This window comes from Musca autumnalis, unplaced genomic scaffold, assembly GCF_047663935.1.
Source record: "Musca autumnalis isolate F117 unplaced genomic scaffold, ASM4766393v1 scaffold_3, whole genome shotgun sequence".
In the NCBI taxonomy this organism is placed as follows: domain Eukaryota; kingdom Metazoa; phylum Arthropoda; class Insecta; order Diptera; family Muscidae; genus Musca; species Musca autumnalis.
Genome location: NW_027411866.1, coordinates 215,771,324 through 215,790,489, shown reverse-complemented (window position 1 = coordinate 215,790,489; position 19,166 = coordinate 215,771,324). Strand labels below are relative to the sequence as shown.

At 35.5% G+C, this 19,166-nt stretch overlaps 1 protein-coding gene across 6 annotated transcripts; it reads left to right on the top strand.

The window, feature by feature from the left end:
• On the top strand, positions 1 to 10,666 carry Dd (CTD nuclear envelope phosphatase 1-like protein dullard). 6 transcript variants are annotated; one of them, XM_073976710.1, is made up of 6 exons: positions 1 to 226; positions 1,906 to 2,319; positions 7,986 to 8,234; positions 8,718 to 8,900; positions 8,994 to 9,188; positions 9,724 to 10,666. In XM_073976710.1, the coding sequence occupies exons 2-5, from the start codon at positions 2,221 to 2,223 to the stop codon at positions 9,183 to 9,185; spliced, it is 723 nt and encodes a 240-aa protein (XP_073832811.1). In that variant the 5' UTR covers positions 1 to 226; positions 1,906 to 2,220; the 3' UTR covers positions 9,186 to 9,188; positions 9,724 to 10,666. The 6 variants fall into 6 exon arrangements, with proteins under 6 accessions (XP_073832811.1, XP_073832808.1, XP_073832809.1 ...); XM_073976707.1 differs by having other exon boundaries at positions 7,977 to 8,234; XM_073976708.1 differs by having other exon boundaries at positions 4 to 263; positions 7,977 to 8,234.
• The last annotated feature ends 8,500 nt before the right edge of the window (positions 10,667 to 19,166 follow it).

The following is a 19,166-nucleotide window of genomic DNA, read 5'->3' as shown; positions in this document are numbered from 1 at the left end:
ATCAGTGGCTCCTTTCTTCTAATGTCAACAGTTTCATCCAAAGCAAGCAAAGTTCGAGCGGTGGTATTTTCTATAAAAAATAGTGATTGAAATCCAAATAAAATATAGCATCTATTTATTTGTGAAGCTGACTAGTGAAACAATTCTGTGACGTTTAACAACAAACAATATATATATTGAGCAAAAGTGAAACGTGAAATTGTCTTTAATGAATAATAAAAAATAGGTATTCGATTGAAAACCTTCGTCAACGTCAAGAAAAAGTGCTGCTATAGAAGATGAAAATTGTTCAAAGAAACAGACACAACGCACACCAGCACACACACTAGAGTGGAGGAGATAAGCAGCAGCAAAAGAAATATAAAAAGAGATTGGTTGGTGGCTACAAGAAGAAGCAGAGCAGCAAAAAATTAGAATTTCATAATTCAAAAAAAGAAATAAATGCAATTATTTTTGGACTTTAGCCAATACAAAATATACTCTATATAGATGAAGCGCAAATGTTAAAATCATATAATTTTGTTGTTTTTGTCCTTATTTTATGTAATTGCTATCACCAAAAAAAAAGTCGTCTATAGTATTATAGTTTAGCCGCTTTTTTTTTTCTACCTGCTCGCCGTCGTCCATCCATATATTGTCGTCGTCGTCTTTTTGGTTGAGAGGAGAGATAATTGTACTGTTTGCATGCTCGCCTCTCCACTACAAGAATTCAACAATGCGAAATATGGTACATGCTATGCTATAAAAGATGTTAGGGTTGCCATTATTTAGTGGGTTTACATTTGAATTTCACATTGCGAAAGTACAGTGTTTGAAATAACAAGGTGGCGTAATTAATTTTATGAAAACGTAAACAAACATTTTGACACCTTGAAGAATTGTCTTGCTGTTGTACTCTTTACGTGACCTGTTAAATAGACCTTGGTACATTGTTAATAGGGATTTTCGATGAACTTTGATGGCTAAGAGGTCTTAGGAGTTTTGAGACAGGTGTAAACAATGTTTAACATTTTGATGTTACGTCCCTAGAAACAGATTTATAATTTGTCAAAAACTTTTGGTATGTTCCTTTACTTCTGAAAATGGTAAAACCGGCAAAAGTAGTAACAGTTGTAAACTGCTCCCATATGAATTGTATTGTGTCTGAAACATGGTGGAATAAAAAGGTGTTACATCAAATCATGCCAAACGTCAAATTTTCTCACAATAATGCATTACTGTGAATTGCTTGTTTACATTTTGTATGTGATTTTATTCACAATAACGCACTTTGACAACTGGTATGAAGTTCAGCTGTTTTTGGCGTTACACCTTCTTATTCCACCATGGTCCGAAATAATGGAATGCTTTTGGACTAAAAAGTAGTAAAACTTGAAGATTCTTGAACGTAAAGGAACCTAGCTTTTATTTAATTTATCCCATTTTCATCGATACCTATTTATTCAATAAGAATGGCAACTCTATATAATTTTACGAAAAGCGGCATCTGCGATTTGTGTAGTTTAGTTGTAGTGTTTTACAATTAATGAATTAAAAAGTTTAAATATTTTCTTAAAATTGTAATAAATAAAATTGTTGAAAATTAAGGAAATGGCTAATAATTGTTGCATTTGTTGTATTTCTTTCCTTAATGTAAATGTAACAATGTTTTTCTTTACTTTCATCAATATTATTACACTGAGAAGAGAACCTACTTAATTTAGGCGCGCGCTCCATACTATTATCTCCTGCTGATATAGAAACAAGATTGGCTCTCTCGTCTCCCTCTGCCTTTTGATTATTTCCTTTTACTGTGTAGCTGTGTGTTGTTGTGGTTTTCTTATTTTGACTACATATTCTTATTTATCATCTACGCGAAACCAAAAAAAAAATAAACTTTTCTAATGTTTTATTATTTCATTTTAGTGAACAAATACAACAACAATAATAACTAAAAACATCAACAATAATTTTCTCGAATGTCATGTTTAAGCAACAAATAACACAAATTACTCCTTTAAACATTTGAAATCATTAACGGATTTCTTTATTTTGGCAATTTCTATTGGAAAATTTGTTAACAGCAACGCCAACAACAATAATAATAACAAACAATTCTTTGCTTGAGTGGATTTGGTTAATACACAACAACAACAACAAATCATATTGTTGCTATTAACACACAACAACAATAAAAGAAATTATTTATGTAGTGCACATTGGTAAGTTGCTTTCTTACCAATGTTTTCCCTCGTTCAAATGAAATTCCGTGCATTATTGGTACTATTATCAAAAGTATGGACGTGCATATGTTTTATGTTCAATCGTCAAGTCAGAGCAGTAAGTATATAAATTTAACAAAAAATTTATTATTATGAATTGTGTATGTTATTATTACAGAAATGTTTTATGTATGTGCATGAAGAGCGTTTTGATTTGAATTGTTAATTGTTTATATTGCAACGTCACGACATTGAGAGGAGGAGGAGTGTAATATGTTTTGGTCTCTTGAAATATTGCCCCTACAGCAATGCTTAGTTTGGGGTCACGATGCAGATTGCTAGGAAATGTTTACTAGAAGTAGGTGCTATTTGCCTAAGTTTCGGATCACCATTCCAATTGTTATCGAACGGATTTTAGTGGCACAATAAGCAATACACATTTGCTGTGGGAGACGTCCCCACTTTACATGAAATTTACAATTTCGATATGGCATCCCAAAATGTGACATGGCTTAAGTCTCGTTAAGGGGCATCTCTCGGATCGCGCTGAAAAAGCTATATATTGTTGTAATCTGAAGCAAAATCGTAATAGCAAAAAAAGGTACTCACAACGAGCTTTAAAATGATACCCATATTGCCCAAGTAAAAATAGTAAAATGTCAAGACCCATATCTCGGGAAGTATGTACTTCCCCCGGAAAAGATATATATCGTTGAGATCAGGGTCCCAAGGACTACCTAGTGTGAAATTTTCAGCCCGATCCGAAAAGTGCCCATAAATAAAGTAATGGTCTTAAAGTAGGACTTTCCCGAAATGTCAAGACCCATATCTCGGGAAGTATGGACTTCCCCCGGGTAAGATATATATAGTCGTGATCAGGGTCCCAAGGACTACCTAGTGTGAAATTTTCAGCCCGATCCGAGAGGTGCCCATAAATAAAGTAATGGTCTTAAAGTAGGACTTTCCCGAAATGTCAAGACCATATCTCGGGAAGTATGGACTTCCCCCGGGAAAGATATATATAGTCGTGATCAGGGTCCCAAGGACTACCTATGGTGAAAATTTCAGCCCGATCCGAGAGGTGCCCATAAATAAAGTAATGGTCTTAAAGTAGGACTTTCCCGAAATGTCAGGACCCATATCTCGGGAAGTATGTACTTCCCCCGGAAAAGATATATATCGTTGTGATCAGGGTCCCAAGGACTACCTAGTGTGAATTTTCAGCCCGATCGGAGAGGTGCCCCTAAACGAGACTTGTTCCCGTGTCTTTAGTTAATTTTATATACTCCACCCGGATTTCTGAGAAATTTTTATCAGAACAAGATATTGTTTTTCTGAATACGATAGTATGCATCTTTTGTGGCGCAAGTCCTCCATTCTACCTATGAAATTCATAATTTAAAAAATTTGCCCTGTAATTTTCCATAACACAACTTATATTACTTTCAGGACCTACATCCGGATTGCTATGACATTTTTACCAGAGCAAGACCTTGTTGTCCTGAATACAATAGTATGCATCTTCTGTGGCGCAAGCCCATTCTCCTTCCATTGAAATTTCTCAGATGATTCTTCACAACACGACTTATATTACTTTCAGGACCTCTATCCGGATTGCAGCGAAATTTTTAGCAGAGTAAGATCTTGTTGTCCCGAATACGATAGTATGCATCTTCTGTGGTGCAAGTCCATTCTTCCTTTTCCACACAACAAGACATTAATTTCATGACCTCCGTCCGGATTACAATGAATTTTTACCAACGTATTTTGTTCTCTCAAATACTTGCATCTCCTGTGGGGCAAGCTTATACCACCTCCAATACAAATTTTAGGACATCTTGTCTTAAATATGAGGAACAAATTGGGGGAAAAAAACCTGATTTTTTTTTTTAAATTGTAAGTTTTTCTTAGTAGCCGGGGATTTGAGACTTTCTCCTATGGACAGGAGCCAATTTAGGGCACGGGAACAATTTTTTTTTTTTAATTTAAAATTTTTTCTTGCTTTAACAAGGGAATTTTCGGATCTTCAGAGGCCCATATCTCGGGAAGTATGGACTTCCCCCCCAACAAACTTTATATTTCTGTAATCAGGACGTAAAGATCTACCTGTGATAAACATTTCACATTTATCCGCCAGCTGGTAGAGTATTCAATTTATTCCAAATATGATACGTGTCCTGATGAGGGAAACTAAAGGTTCAAAAAAATGCTATGAATTTCAAAGAGGTGATCCTAGACCTTGTCAAAGAAAAGTTGCGAGAAGACCCTTCTTCGCCTCGTCTTAAGTTAAGAGGCACGACCCGAAATCATTTGTGCAAGGGTAAGGTATTGGTATGGAACTCTAATTTACTTAATAATCGAAGATTCCATCGTTAGAGTGAATGTGGGAGACGAATGAAGGTACTGGAGCCAATGTTGGCAGCTAAAATATACTCATCAAAAACTCGGAGTTGGTTAGAAGACTTAAGCACAGTCTCACGCACACAATGACTATATTCGGCATAAGTTGAATATACGGATTGGATTCGGATCGATGATAAAAAAATTTTGATTTAAAGGAAAATTTTGTTCGCATTAGCCGAGATTTGTTCCTGTCCATAGGAGAAAATTGAAAAAATTTCAATTTAAACTAAACTTGTCAAAACCAAGGGAGCCTATATCTCGGGAAGTATGGACTTCCTGCCCATGATATATATATATATTGGTGCGATCAGCACTGCAAGCCCTACCTGTGGTAAAAATTTCAGATCGATCCAAATCCTGTCCAAACATTCAACCTGCTCCTTATATTCATATAGTCAGGCAGCCCTGAAGGGGCTCTCAAGTCATGAACAATAAACTCGCAAGCGATTTATGTTTGCAAAAGGGATCTGGATGATGTATGCAATACCGATAAACGTTGCTGGATTCGACAATGTCTCAAAGCAGATCGATAGGACCACAGGAGGCTTCAATGATACATTTTTTTAACCTGTGTGATGCCCGTAATTTCTACGCGTAGTTATCTATGAGTTCATAGATATCCCCCGTGTAAGCAAAATTTCATAATTTCAATCCATAGGTAACGTTACCGGGTCGAAAACGGACGTGTTACTTACACCAAGGATTTTGCCTGGTTGATCGTTGCCAATGTGTTAAATATTGAAAAACACTTATATGTGGCAATGTTTTTACCAAATCATGAATGAAAATCACCAATGTTACCACATGTTTTCAAAATTTACACGCCTTGGTAAATAATAATTGTTCCACAAACATCCCATAAGGGACAAGGGAGAGAGAAGTCTCCCTTTCCTTGGTAAAGGGCACGTAGAAATTACCAAACGCGTAGGTAAAGATAACTAATAGGTAGCTATCTACCCGGTTACCTGGGGCTAGAAATTACGGGCATGAATCTGGGTAGGTTAAACGGCAAAGGTCCGATTTAGGGAGCAAATCTTCGATGCATACATATAACCTATGACCTTTAGATCGCTTCTAGCTACTCCAAAATTTATGGTATTGCTTTTGTTGAAATCTTTGGGGATATATTGCGCCCATAATAAGGTGGCTTCAAAGACGGGCGGGGTGTTATGTGAGCGATGGATTTTAAACGAATGCGATTGAGCTCGTTGAATTGGTTCGAGCCTTTTTGGACTTCCACTGGCTACTTCGGCTGATTACGTCTGAATAAGGAAGAGGCACAAGGCCGTAACAAGAAGGCTTCCGCCATTTTTTGCAACCCCGTTTGCCGATGCATAGGCTTGCCTAGGCTATCCCTTATGTGAAATTCTGGTAATGACCACGAATTTTCCTGACAAGAGCGATGTATTTCCTTGGTGGGCTGTTGAGGCCATAACGAATCGTGTGTTGTATGTTTGAAGCGCTCTGGGCCCATCTTTCAACCACGGGATAAGCACCTGCTTGGTCGCCTGTGGCTACACTTGGTTCGCTTGCATACTTCATTCTTGTTAAAACATCCCTTTTCCATAAAAAATCATATTGAGTTTGCAGAGTAAGCTGTAAATTCCCGGGGTCTGACTCAATCAGTTGTTCAGAACTTCGGCGACCCATATTTTGCGAATCATGAACTTTATATATTGGGGTAAATGGGAGAACAAGACCTTCATGTTGTAAAAATGTCCGTAGATAGCCCTTGGCATCCTAAATACAGCGATATATCATTTTCCGGGGGGAAGCCCATACTTCCCGAGATATGGGTCTTGGCATTTCGGAAATTTCGTATTTTCACACCGTTAGGTTGTTTATGGGCACCTCTGGGATCGGGCTGAAATTTTTACCATAGTTTGCCCTTGGGACGCTGAACACAATGATATATAGTTTCCGGGGGGAAGTCCATACTTCCCGAGATATGGGTCTTGACATTTCGGAAATTTCGTATTTTCACACCTCTATGTTGTTTATGGGCACCTCTGGGATCGGGCTAAAATTTTTACAGTAAATAGCCCTTGGCATCCTGAATACAGCGATATATAATTTTCCGGGGGGAAGTCCATACTTCACGAGATATGTCTCTTGACATTTTACAATTCTAACGTGGGCAATATGGGCATCGTTTTAAAGCTTATGGAGAGTACTTTTTTGCATGCGACCTATTTTTACACATGTTTATAGGAGAATGTATTAAATACCTGCTCAAAGCCGGCTACTTAGGAAACTTTAAATTTACAAGAAAGTTTTGTTTGCGTAGCCCACTTTTGTCCCTGTCCATAGGAGAAAGTCTTAAATCCCCGGCCGAAGGCCGGCTACTTAAGAACATTTTCAATTTAAAAGAGAGTTTTGATCGCCAAGCCCACTTTATTTATTATTCGTCAAAAATTTGTTAACCCGACTGTCTGTGAAAAAATAATGGACAGCTGAAAGAAAGCCGACAAATGTATAATGAAAACTGTTAGCATAGATGCACATTCCAATATAAGTCCACATAACTGTCCCACTCAACTTTAGAATTTTTGAGGATTCTATCTACACTTTCTGCACGAATTAGCGAGAATTTTCCATTTTAAGGAAGAAAATTTCCCAAAAAAAAATTGGTAAAATTGGTGTGGGTATATCCCCACATAACTGTACCTCTCGACTCGAATTTTCGAGAATTTTGGTTTCACTTCCTTAGCGAATAAGAAGTAGTTTGACATTCAAAGTCCCAAGGGTCCATATAACTTCCCCACTTTCAGACCGTATTAAAGATAACTCGACATTAAAGCTGCAGAGTTGTAAGATAACTTGGCAAACAAAATTGGGAACATAGATCCAGGTAACGTTATATCTTCCATATAATTATACATCCCGATTTCGGTTAGGTTTTTATGTAATTTTCCCTAAGGTGGACTGTAAAAAAGTTCTGTCCGGTTGAACTGCCTTTATTTCCTTGTTGTAGTTTGTTGTTTTATTTAATTTTTGCATGACAAAGCTATTTTAGTTCTTATCAAAGCACTTTGTATATGCAATTTGATATCAATCGCCGTCATGTATGTCTTATCAAATAAATAATAGCCAACGAGAGCGGGCGAGTGGTCAAATAACTTATTCGAATGATTTTCTATTCAAATCAGCAGGACTACTACATACACATTCATATATTTTTGTAATATACACATGCATACAAATATATACAGTTAAATCTTTAAAAGTGGAAAGAAGTTTCCCCTTAAAGAGAACTGGAGATTTAATATGATCTTCTACCACTTCTTCAGTATTTAACTGTATATCCAATTATTAAAAGTCCCCCAAATCCTATTGAAAAAGTATAAGAAGCACTGATATGAACCACTTTAGTTTGTCCAGTATCAACCAGTCAAATATGAACTCTTCCCATTGTCACCGGTATCAAGGCATCGCCTTAGCATTGTGCAAAGAAAGACACTGGTATTGGATTTGGATGAAACGCTAATACACTCACATCACAATGCAATGCCCAAGAATACAGTTAAGCCAGGTACACCACATGATTTTACCGTCAAAGTGACAATAGATCGGCATCCAGTGAGATTTTTTGTACACAAACGACCGCATGTGGATTTCTTTTTGGATGTGGTAAGTTGAATGAAATTTGCAAATTGTATGAAGCTGACTTTAAAGGCCTTCTTTAGCCGGCTGATGAACTTTGAAGGACCTTTTGAATGTCTTCTATAACCGATAGAAGACCTGTTAACGTCCTCTGTAGCCTATAGAAGACCTATTAAGGCTTGTTTAGCCGGCAGAGGACCTTTAAAGGACTTCTATATAGCCGATAGAATACCTTCGAAGGAGTTCTATAGCCAATAGAAAACCTTTTGAATGCCTTTTATAACCGATAGAAGACCCATTAAGGCCTTGTTTAGCCAATAGAAGGCATTGAAAGGACTTATATAGCCCATAGAATACCTTTAAAGGACTTCTCAATCTATTATTTATTTATTTCAATTTTCATATTAAGGTCCACTATAGCTTATGGAAGACATTTAAAGGTCTCCTGTAGCCTATAGAAGACCTTTAAATCTAAAGGTAAATGCCAACATTTTGTTTCTTCTCATGCAGGTCTCACAATGGTATGACTTGGTGGTATTTACAGCCAGTATGGAAATTTATGGTGCAGCAGTGGCTGACAAATTAGACAATGGCCGTAATATCTTACGACGTCGCTATTATCGTCAACATTGTACGCCAGATTATGGTTCATATACCAAAGATTTATCAGCTATTTGTAATGATCTAAATAGGGTATGTACCGCACACATTTGTGGTTTTTTCTTTGTCTTTTTCATGTAAAAACAAATAACCCGTGTCTCTCTCTCTGTGTCTTTCATTTTACAGATATTTATTATTGATAATTCTCCAGCAGCATATCGTTGTTTTCCTCACAATGCTATACCTATCAAAAGTTGGTTTTCCGATCCAATGGATATTTCACTGCTATCGTTACTTCCAATGTTGGATGCCCTAAGATTTACAAATGATGTCCGTTCAGTTTTGTCAAGAAATTTACATTTACATGGTTTATGGTAGCAGGTAAGTTAGTCCCAATTTACATTAGGCGAGTTTACTTGCGGCAATTGTCAGTTTGTAGGTGAGAGAGGGGGCTGAGAGGCAAAGGGTTACCATATGCCTCACCTCTCTCTCCAACAAACTGACAATTGCCGCAAGTAAACTCGCCTAATGTAAATTGGGACTTACGATACTAGGCAATTCATGGCACAATCATGCAGGTGCCCGCATCAGCCCAGCTGATGTACTGTGAGCTGTCAAAAAAGTTGTTGTAATTGAAAACACAAAATTAAAAACCAAAAATTTAACAGAAAATTTGTGAATTTTTGGCGGATTTTTGTAATAATGTGTTTATTAATAACTGCCTAACAAAATTGTGTTGAAAAAATTGTGTGAATCGCTTTATTTTTGGAAAACATTTTTGACATTTCACAGTACTAAACTGGTTTTTGTTGTAGTCGTTGGCTGATGCATCTACCTGTTAATTGTACCATGAGGCAATTTGAAGGCGTCCGTTAATCACCACTATTTCTCTCTCTCTCTCTCTCTTCAATTGCAGATTAAGAAATTGAAAATTTGGTGCTGTGACACTTGAACGAATTTTTGTTTGTTTCATTAAAAAATACATATATTACATTATTGATCCTTTTTTTATTTTATTAATTTATGATTGAAAAACTCTAATCATTTCAAAGTAAATGCAACAAATTTGTTAAATGACTAAAAAACCTATTATTAAATTATGATTTTTTTGGACTTGTACTATGTAGACAATGGTACACATATATAATATTATACAACATATATCTAAAAAGAATAAAAACAAACACATCCCTCCCTTCCCCCAAACTCTGTCTTCTTCCCCCTTTATCATGTTTGCGTTATTTAAAATTTATTGATTTTATATTAACGTGGTCGTTTAGTATATAAATGCACATACCTACAATATAGTTGTAAATCAATTCTGTAATAAGTTTCTTAAACAAAAGAAGAAAACAAAAATACATACATCTATATATACAAAGCATATATAGTAATAGATGGGGCATTACAAATTTATTATATAAGTTTAAGTATGTTTTATTTATGTATAGCTTTCATGGGTCCCATTATTATTTTTTTTTGCCCTTTTCAAATTTGTTTGATATTGTGCGGTATTCTCTTTAATTGTTTTTTTTTTTATTTAATTATACAACCACCTTCTGTATGTATATTCATTTGTTTTTATACGTCCAACAATTTGTTGTTGTTTGTATGAAATTCGCGCGTATAATACCAATAAATTATAATTAATTTATATATATGTAATTGTATGTTTCTCGTTTTGTTCAGTTGTAATATGCTATTTTTTATGTTTAAAATATAATTTTCCACACTTTTTTTTCCTTAAAAAAACAACAACAACAAACCTAATTTAGGCCATCTCGTACATAAGCTTTTTTTTTGGCGTAAGAAGTCATAAATAAAGAAGAAGAAAAATTAGTTTTAAGAAATCAACAAAAGTTGTGGTTTTTATTATTTGGTGAGAGGTTTTGTAAAGTAAAGGGTGTTTTTTAAGCTAGATAGAACTTTAAATTGTAAAAAGTAACACAAAAAATTAAATTTTGATGAAACTTTTTTTATTTGTTTCAGTATACTCTGACAAATCATCATGAATAGACTCACGCTTGAACAGCGCTACGAAATTATCCAAATTTACTTTGAAAATCAGTCGTCGATTCGCGCAACTTATAGACGACAAAATTGTGTTCAGCGATGAGGCGCATTTTTGGCTTAACGGGTTTGTTAATAAGCAAAATTGCCGCATATGGAGTGAGACCAATCCACAAGAGAACCTACAGACTCCATTACATCCAGAAAAATGCACCGTTTGGTGCGGTTTTCACGCTGGTGGCATCATCGGACCTTATTTCTTCAAAAATGTGGCCGGAGCTCGCGTTACGGTCAATGAAGATCGTTACCGCACCATGATCAATGATTTTTTGTTTGAAAATATGGATGACATTGATCCGGAGGAGATGTGGTTTCAACAGGATGGCGCTACGTGCCATACGGCGAATGCAACCATCGACTTATTAAAATCAAAATTTGGAGATAAGTTGATTTCGAGAAGTGGACCTGTCAATTGGCCTCCAAGGTCGTGCGATTTGACACCTCTCGATTATTTCCTGTGGGGCTACGTGCAGTCACTGGTTTATGCTGATAAACCAGCAACAATTGATGCCTTGGAGGCCAGCATTGTTCGTGTTATTCGTGACATACGGCCAGCAGTGCTCGAAAAAGTGGCCAAAAATTGGACGTCCAGAATGCACTTCGTCAAGAACAGCCGCGGTGTCCATATGCCCGAAATCATTTTCAAATGTTAATATCACGTATTGATCTTTGGAATAAAAAAAATTTTGATTACAGTTTAATTTTTTGTGTTATTTTTTATAATTTCAAGCTCTATCGAGCTTAAAAAACACCCTTTACATTACAGTACGTTTATATATAACCGGATTTAACAAACCCACTGGGTTTCAAATGCCAATTCCTTTGCGTATACGTCAAATAAATCCTCATTAAGAAGGTTAACCCTACAAAAGGCTATAATATAAATATGGCCTTAGCAAATACCATGGTACAATAAAGTAGAGGTAGGTCAGGTATAAAAATCACTGAAAATATAAATAAATAAATAAAATACAACCCTACAGTCATGGCTTAAAACGTCAATGGCATGGTACGATAATAAAGGTAGACGTACATATCTGCATAGTTGTTTATACCCTCAGCCTTTAGGCTAAGGAGGGTATATACACTTTGATACGATGAAAATGTGCCTCATCGAAATAATGGTTTTAGACCCCAAGTATGTTTGGACGAAATGTGTTTCAGACAATTTGGAGTCGATCCAGCCATGTCCGTCCGTCTGTCTGTCCTGCTGGCTGGAGCGCACGATAACTCTCGAACGGATGAACTGATTCGGTTCAAATTTTGGCTATCGTCATATTTTGCCCAAACTTAGTTTAAGTTCGAAGATGGGCTATATCGGTCCACTCCTTCCGGTACCTCCCCCACAAAAGTTCGAAAATGTTCGGAAAATTTGTGCGCACGATAACTCTTGAAGGGGGTAACTGATTTGGTTCATACTTTGCACATCGTGAAATATGTACCAGACTTAGATGAGGTTCTAATATGGACTCAATAGATCTACTCCTTCGGGTACCTCCCACACAAAATTTCGGATAAGTTCAGTTTAGGAACTGCTCTCGAATCGCTTTGATTTTTGTTTTATCAACTTGTATTCACTGCCCCCCATACGACGGTACAAGTTTCATCAGGGGCAAGTCCAAACTTCCTGAGAAAATAGCCTGAAAGTTTCACAAAACCCCTATGACACCGTGTGAGGTGGTTGGAGCGCAAGATAACTCTCGAACGGATCTGCAGATTGGGTCCAAAATTTGGCCTTAGTAATATTTTGTCCAAACATAGTTTAAGTTCGAAGATAAGCCATATCGGTCCACTCCTTCAGGTACCTCCCCCACAAAATTTCAAAAATGTTCGGAAAAATTGTTCTTGCGGTAACTTTTGAAGGGAGTGGCCGAATTGGTCCATACTTTACACATCTTAATATATCTACCAGATATAGATCAGGTTCAAATATGGACTATATTTGTCCACTTCATCCAGTACCTCCCAAACAAAATTTCGGATAAGTTCACTTTAAGACCTGCTATAGAATCACTTTTATTTGCCTCAATTATGATGGTAAAAGTTTTTTCAGGGGCAAAACTACACTTCTTAAGCAGACAGACCGAAGGGAGTCAAACCCGCTTATGGCCATATGTAGTGGCTGGAGATCGACTTCCATAATGGTCAATGTCGATCCATTCCCTTAAGTAATTCCCCTGCAAAACTTCTGCTCTTTAATCTAATCAACATTTTTGTCGGTTCATACGTTCAAAATTTTTAAAACCCTCTAAATACATAAGTTTTTTGGGAAAAAATTGTTTCAATATACACAGGCTGAGGGTATATCTCTGTCGGCCAAGCCGACTGATACTTTTTTTACTTGTTACAAAAACATTGGGAATTTAGAACTGCATTGTTTATAAGTTAAAAGTACCAAATAGAGTAAAAAAAAAATAAAACTTACTTTAACCCCCCGTTTACACATGCAAGTGGCAGTTCGAAAAACACAAATACACTCACACATATTCATTGCCACACCAACTAACAACCTCACTGCCGACAAAATTTTCTTGTCAGTAATCAATGTAAGTGCTTTGAAAGTAAAGCATAGTACACACCGGCCAACAAAACTGACAGTCATCGAGGTCTATTTTGTTAATGTCAAAGTCTAGCTGAATAATTACTTTCCTAATCTCTAAATAATACTTTACATATTGTATATCAAGCATTATTACCTAAACAAAAGTTTTTATTTGCCAGAAAATTGTGGCAAAAGTTCGTTGACTGTCAGTTTTGACTGATGGTGTGTACTCCCCTTAACTTCAATTTTTTTCCGGATGTCTACACATGCAAGTGTCAGTTCGAAAAAATTGAAGTTTCGACTATAATATGTATACACAACTATCTGTAAGTTACTTGCATGTGTAATCATTGGGTTAGCTCCAGAATATTCTTGCTAGAAAAGTGTCACAGAAATAGCAAAAGTTGTACCCAAACTTATAACAGTGAAAAATGTCATTCTCTTATTTTCTACTTGACACGTTTGGCAGATCTAACATCGTGATTGCTGGGATCCAATTTGCAGATACTTTTCAGCTACAATTTTTTACAAAAATTTTAATTTTTACATTCCCGTACTTTTGGAATAAATTTCACTTACTAGGCGTTTACACCAGAAAGTTTGTCTTGAAATACAACTCTGATTTACTAACACATACATTTGTCGGCTGTCTCCCAGCTGTCCCTCAGTTGTTCACAGACAGTATGGTTAAAAAATTTTTGACATTTTTTGTAAACACGTGTGAGATAAAAATTGTAATGTGTTAAAAACAAAAGAACATGAATAACAACAAAATTTGTGAACGGAAAACAAAAAGAAATCAACGATTTTCATTCATAATTTTACAACTGTTTTTGCAGTTGTCGGGACGCCTACGTCACACAGGCAAGTTGTGGGATTTTGACAACCAATACATGAAGTCAACTGTCCTGTCATTTGTAAACGCAGGGTTAATATCAAGGCATAAGTTGAATATGCGGAATGGATTCAGATCTATGATAAAAAAATTCGATTTAAAAGAAAATTTTGTTCGCGTTAGCCTATATGTATATGAAAAAATTTTGATTTAAACTAAACTTATCGTCAAAACCATGGGAATTTTTGAACTTTAGGAGCCTATATCTTGTGAAGTATGGACTTCCTGCCCATGATATATACATTGGCGTGATCAGCACTGCAAGCCCTACCTGATCCGAATCCAGTCTAAACATTCATCATATTTCGCAAGTATTAATATTAAAAAAATTAACAATTTAAATTTGCCACGCGAAAAAAAATATCGTTTGAACTTGTTTTTGATTTTAAGACATAAGATTTATAGGGTGTATGTAGACTTTTTTGGTTTACTGTAGAGTTGCAGCAGAAGTTTTTTGCTGCAACCCATGGTTCAATTATTAGCAAATAAAACATCCCTCCAAAAGATCGTATTATGAAAAACAAAGAAACAGAAAACAACCCCCTCTTAAGTTGACGACCTCGCAAAAATTTTATGGATTAAAAATAGCGAATCTGCACCTGGAATGTTCGGAATCTTCATAGAAGGTGCAGTTTACGCTTTGGAATATGTACTTGAAAAATACAAGACCAATATTACTGCCATACAGGAAATTCGATGCATTGGTAATAGCGTCACAACAACACCTAATGGCCCCGGCACATACGGTCCGAACAGACCAAAGATACATATATTTTACGAGCGCTTAGAAGAAACGATTTATTGTTGTCCTGACCATGACATTATATTTATTTTATGCGATTTTAATGCCGAAATTGGAAAGAAGAATAAATTTGGTCCAACAACTTCTGTGAAAGGAATCAGGTTTATAGACTTTGTAGCGACAAAAACATGACAGCAGTACCATATTTAAGCATCTCGACATTCATCGTTACGAGGAGCTAACATGGACTCGTATCACTTGTTACGAACAGACACAACATGGAAATTGGACATCGGCAAGCTGCAATCACAACACATAGCCACAGCATATTCCACTCATCTGGCCCAATAGGTGTGTCTTTTTACTTACTAAATGTTGCTGAAACATTTGGTTTGTCTTCGTACTTACTGAATGTTGCTGAAACACTTTTTTCAGCAACTTTTCCTTTATATAACTGTCAAAATCAGAAACATTAGTAATAATTATTACAAATTATCAAGTACGCAGACAGGCATAATTTTTCAAAAATTTTTCCCTTACACAACTGTCAAAATCTGCAACATTAGTAATAATAGGGGTGTCTTTTTACTTACTAAATGTTGCTGAAACATTTTTTTCAGCAACTTTTCCTTTATACAACTGTCAAAATCTGCAACATTAGTAATAATTATTACAAATTATCACGTAAAAAGACACAGCTAATTATTACTAATTAGTTGTGTCTTTTTACTTTTTCAGTAATAATTATTCAGTAACTTCTTTTCAGAGAGTAAGAGAGATTTTACTCTTTGATACGAAAATAGAGAAAAAGTAAAAAGACAGCATTTAGTAAACTTTAGCAAGATAACAGTCTATAACCAAAACAAAAACATTGGCGCCAATGCATGAAAGAAAAACTAACTCCAAAGCAATGGAAAAGTTCTTCAATTTTAAGCAAAATAAATAAAAAATTATTAATATATTAATAAAATAATCAATAAATATAGCTGAATCTTAATATTTATAGTAAGGTAAACATTGAGCAGCTGACCATTAGCAGATGATTAAAAAACAGCTGATCGAACTTGCTAAATGTTGCTGGGAAAAATTCTTTCAGCAACTTTTAGCAATTTCTCAGCAAGCAACTGTCAAAATTGTTCTCTCACTTCGCTCTCTTTTACTGAACTTTTGTGTAAAAAGACAGCATTTAGTAACATTTCGTAATAATTTTTACAAATTATCACGTAAAAAGAAACACCTATTATCACGTAAAAAGACACAGCTAATGTTGAAGTCATTTCTGTTTTCAAAATTGTACATCTTCTATATTTGTTTTTGTATGTATCCAATTTGATTTTGAATAAATTTATTTTGCAGTCTGTCAACTTTGTCAAAACTGTTTTGACACAATAAGAGGACCTCAGGAAAAATTGTAATCAGATGTTTGCTGTGCCCTACCTTTTAATGATTGTACCATGGTCTCATTCATGTCACAATTACCCAGGTAGTGGTATCACACCAGCTGTTCGAATATTAAGTGTCAAATCCCTTTATAAAAAATTAGTTTTGTTGTATTTTCCCCAACGACCTAAAAGACGAAATATATAATGAGACCAAGGCATATCGACATATTTGTAATATGTTATTTCAAAATTGTCTTTATGTTGTTGGGGTAATTACAACAAAACTAACGCAATGCTTTAGGTTTTGCCCTTTCGATACTCCATTTTTACTTTGTTTCCATTTTGTTTGATTAATCAAATAATTGGAAAGTAGGGTTTTACTCCCGGATAATGGAGTTTATAATGGCCCAGTTGTAAGTCGCGTCGCGCGTTTTGCTGTAGGACCAATGGCCCAATTAACAGGTCCGATCAGCTGTTTATCCTGGAAGACATATTCAATTGGACCTATTAATTGTTTTGAATTATTTGCTTTTCTTTTGTATAAGATTTTATTCACAATAATGCATTTAGACAACAGCATTTTTATCTGTCTGTTCCTTTACTTTTGAAAATGGTAAAACTGGCAAAAATAGTAAAAGTTGTTAACTGCTCCCATACGAATTGTATTGTGTCTGAAGTAAAGGAACGCTTTTCAATTAAAAATTGGTAAAACTTGAAGATTCTTGCACGTAAAGGAACAGGGTTTATGTAGATAATGCTACCTGTATTATTGTACCATGTTGCGCCCAAGGTAAATTCATATAAGGCAAGGTAAATTTATTGTTACGGAATTAGATTTAACTAATGTCCGTGTAGACGTTGTTTTATTCCCCGATACGATTTGTACCAAATAAAACAGGGTTCGTTTTAGATTACGTTTCTACAATGCTTTATTTACTTTATTACACTTATTCAGAACCGACTTTAATTACTAAGCACGCAGCTTGTCTCTAGTTAGCACGCAGCTACTCTTTTACCGATCTGTTCAGTTCAACGCTTAAAACACAACTCCTCCTCCATTGCCATTTCCCCGGTAATTTATATCCCAAAGTCTCCCTGTTCGAGAAATATCTAGAGCATATGGCAACACCTCGAATCTGTGCAGCGAACACACAGACACACATTCGCACTAAGCGAACAACCATACTCACATACATACATGGGGAAATACAATTGGACGACAAGCACAGTAATGACGTAACAACAACAAACAAGTGCAAAGAAATAAAGAGGTGACAAACTAAACAATAATTACATGACTATGGCAAAGCAAAACAAAAACACATTAATGAAAGGTAAAGAACATCTAGAATGATGAAGAGATTTCTACATGGTAGTTGTTGTTGCTTAAATAAAGTAACTGCGTAATAAAAACTTTACGTTACAATTCAAATATTTAAATTAACGGAAATTAAACTAAATTAACTTAAACCTATCAGTTACATTCGTAACATTGCCTCCCGCTTAAGCCTGTTCGTCCCGAATAGGCACAGTTCCCTCTCTGTGGTATGGGCATTGGTAACACTGCCTCCCGCTTAAGCCTGCTCCTCTTGACTAGACGCAGTTCTCGTTCCGTAGCACTATAGGTCAAACGGGCCATTTTATTGGCCAAAAGTCTTAAAGTTAAAACAAGTATTTGGTTTAAGTTAATATAGCGTTTTTAGATTCAGGGAGAAAAATGGAACAACGTGGGCCAAAAAAATTAACCCTTTATGGACCAAATACACAACTGGTACGTTAACCCTTTGGGGACAAAAACTGGAAGGTCTGTTATTTGTCTACAGATTTGAAGGCATCGACGTCCGATAAGTTCAGAAGCTTTTTTGTTGTGTTTCATTTTAGTTTTAATGAGAATATGCCTTAAATTATTACCTTGAAAATCCCACAATATGATGTGACATATTTTGACTATAACTGTATATAATTATAAAAGATTTGTAAATAATTTGACTTTAGAACACAGCAGAATGCTGTAGACTCCAATTTGGCTAACATTATTTGGTAATAGGTTTAACCCTGACTTCAAAAAAATCAATATTATGAAAAATATGGTAACCTAAAAAAGTTGTATAATCCTTGTTGAGCAAATTTACGCAAAAGCACATAAAATTTTCTACATTCGGCACGAGTTAATGAACCAATTTCAATTTTCACTTTCATTGCCGAACGTTGCCGAGACTTTTAAAAGCGTACATAACCTTAAAATGTTCTACTTTCTACGAAAATTCAAAGTTAACACCCATTTAATAACTATTTATACACATAAATGATGATAGGAAGGCATTTTTGATAAACAGATATCGAATACTTTCTAATCAAATCGTTACTTATGCTAATATTGTGATTTTGTTTCACCCTGAACGTATACAAGTAAACATATTTCGTTAACAAGATTTTAAAGATATTTGGATAATACATATTTGGCAGCCTGCCATGTAACGGTATAATTTCTCATACAAAAACAAAATTTATTTTTATTATATTTGAAGTGTTTCTTACAAGAAAGTAACACAAAATAAGTGAAAATACAAAGTGCGAAATCTGACTTTTGGCCAGTAAAATCGGCTGTTTGACCTATAGTGCGTAGTGGCGGCAACCGGTTTAGTTGTACCCTCTACTGCTTAAGCTTTGGACTTCTGCTCTTCTGGACGTTGCTCCAGGAATCTTGACGTTATACCTTCTTTCTTTG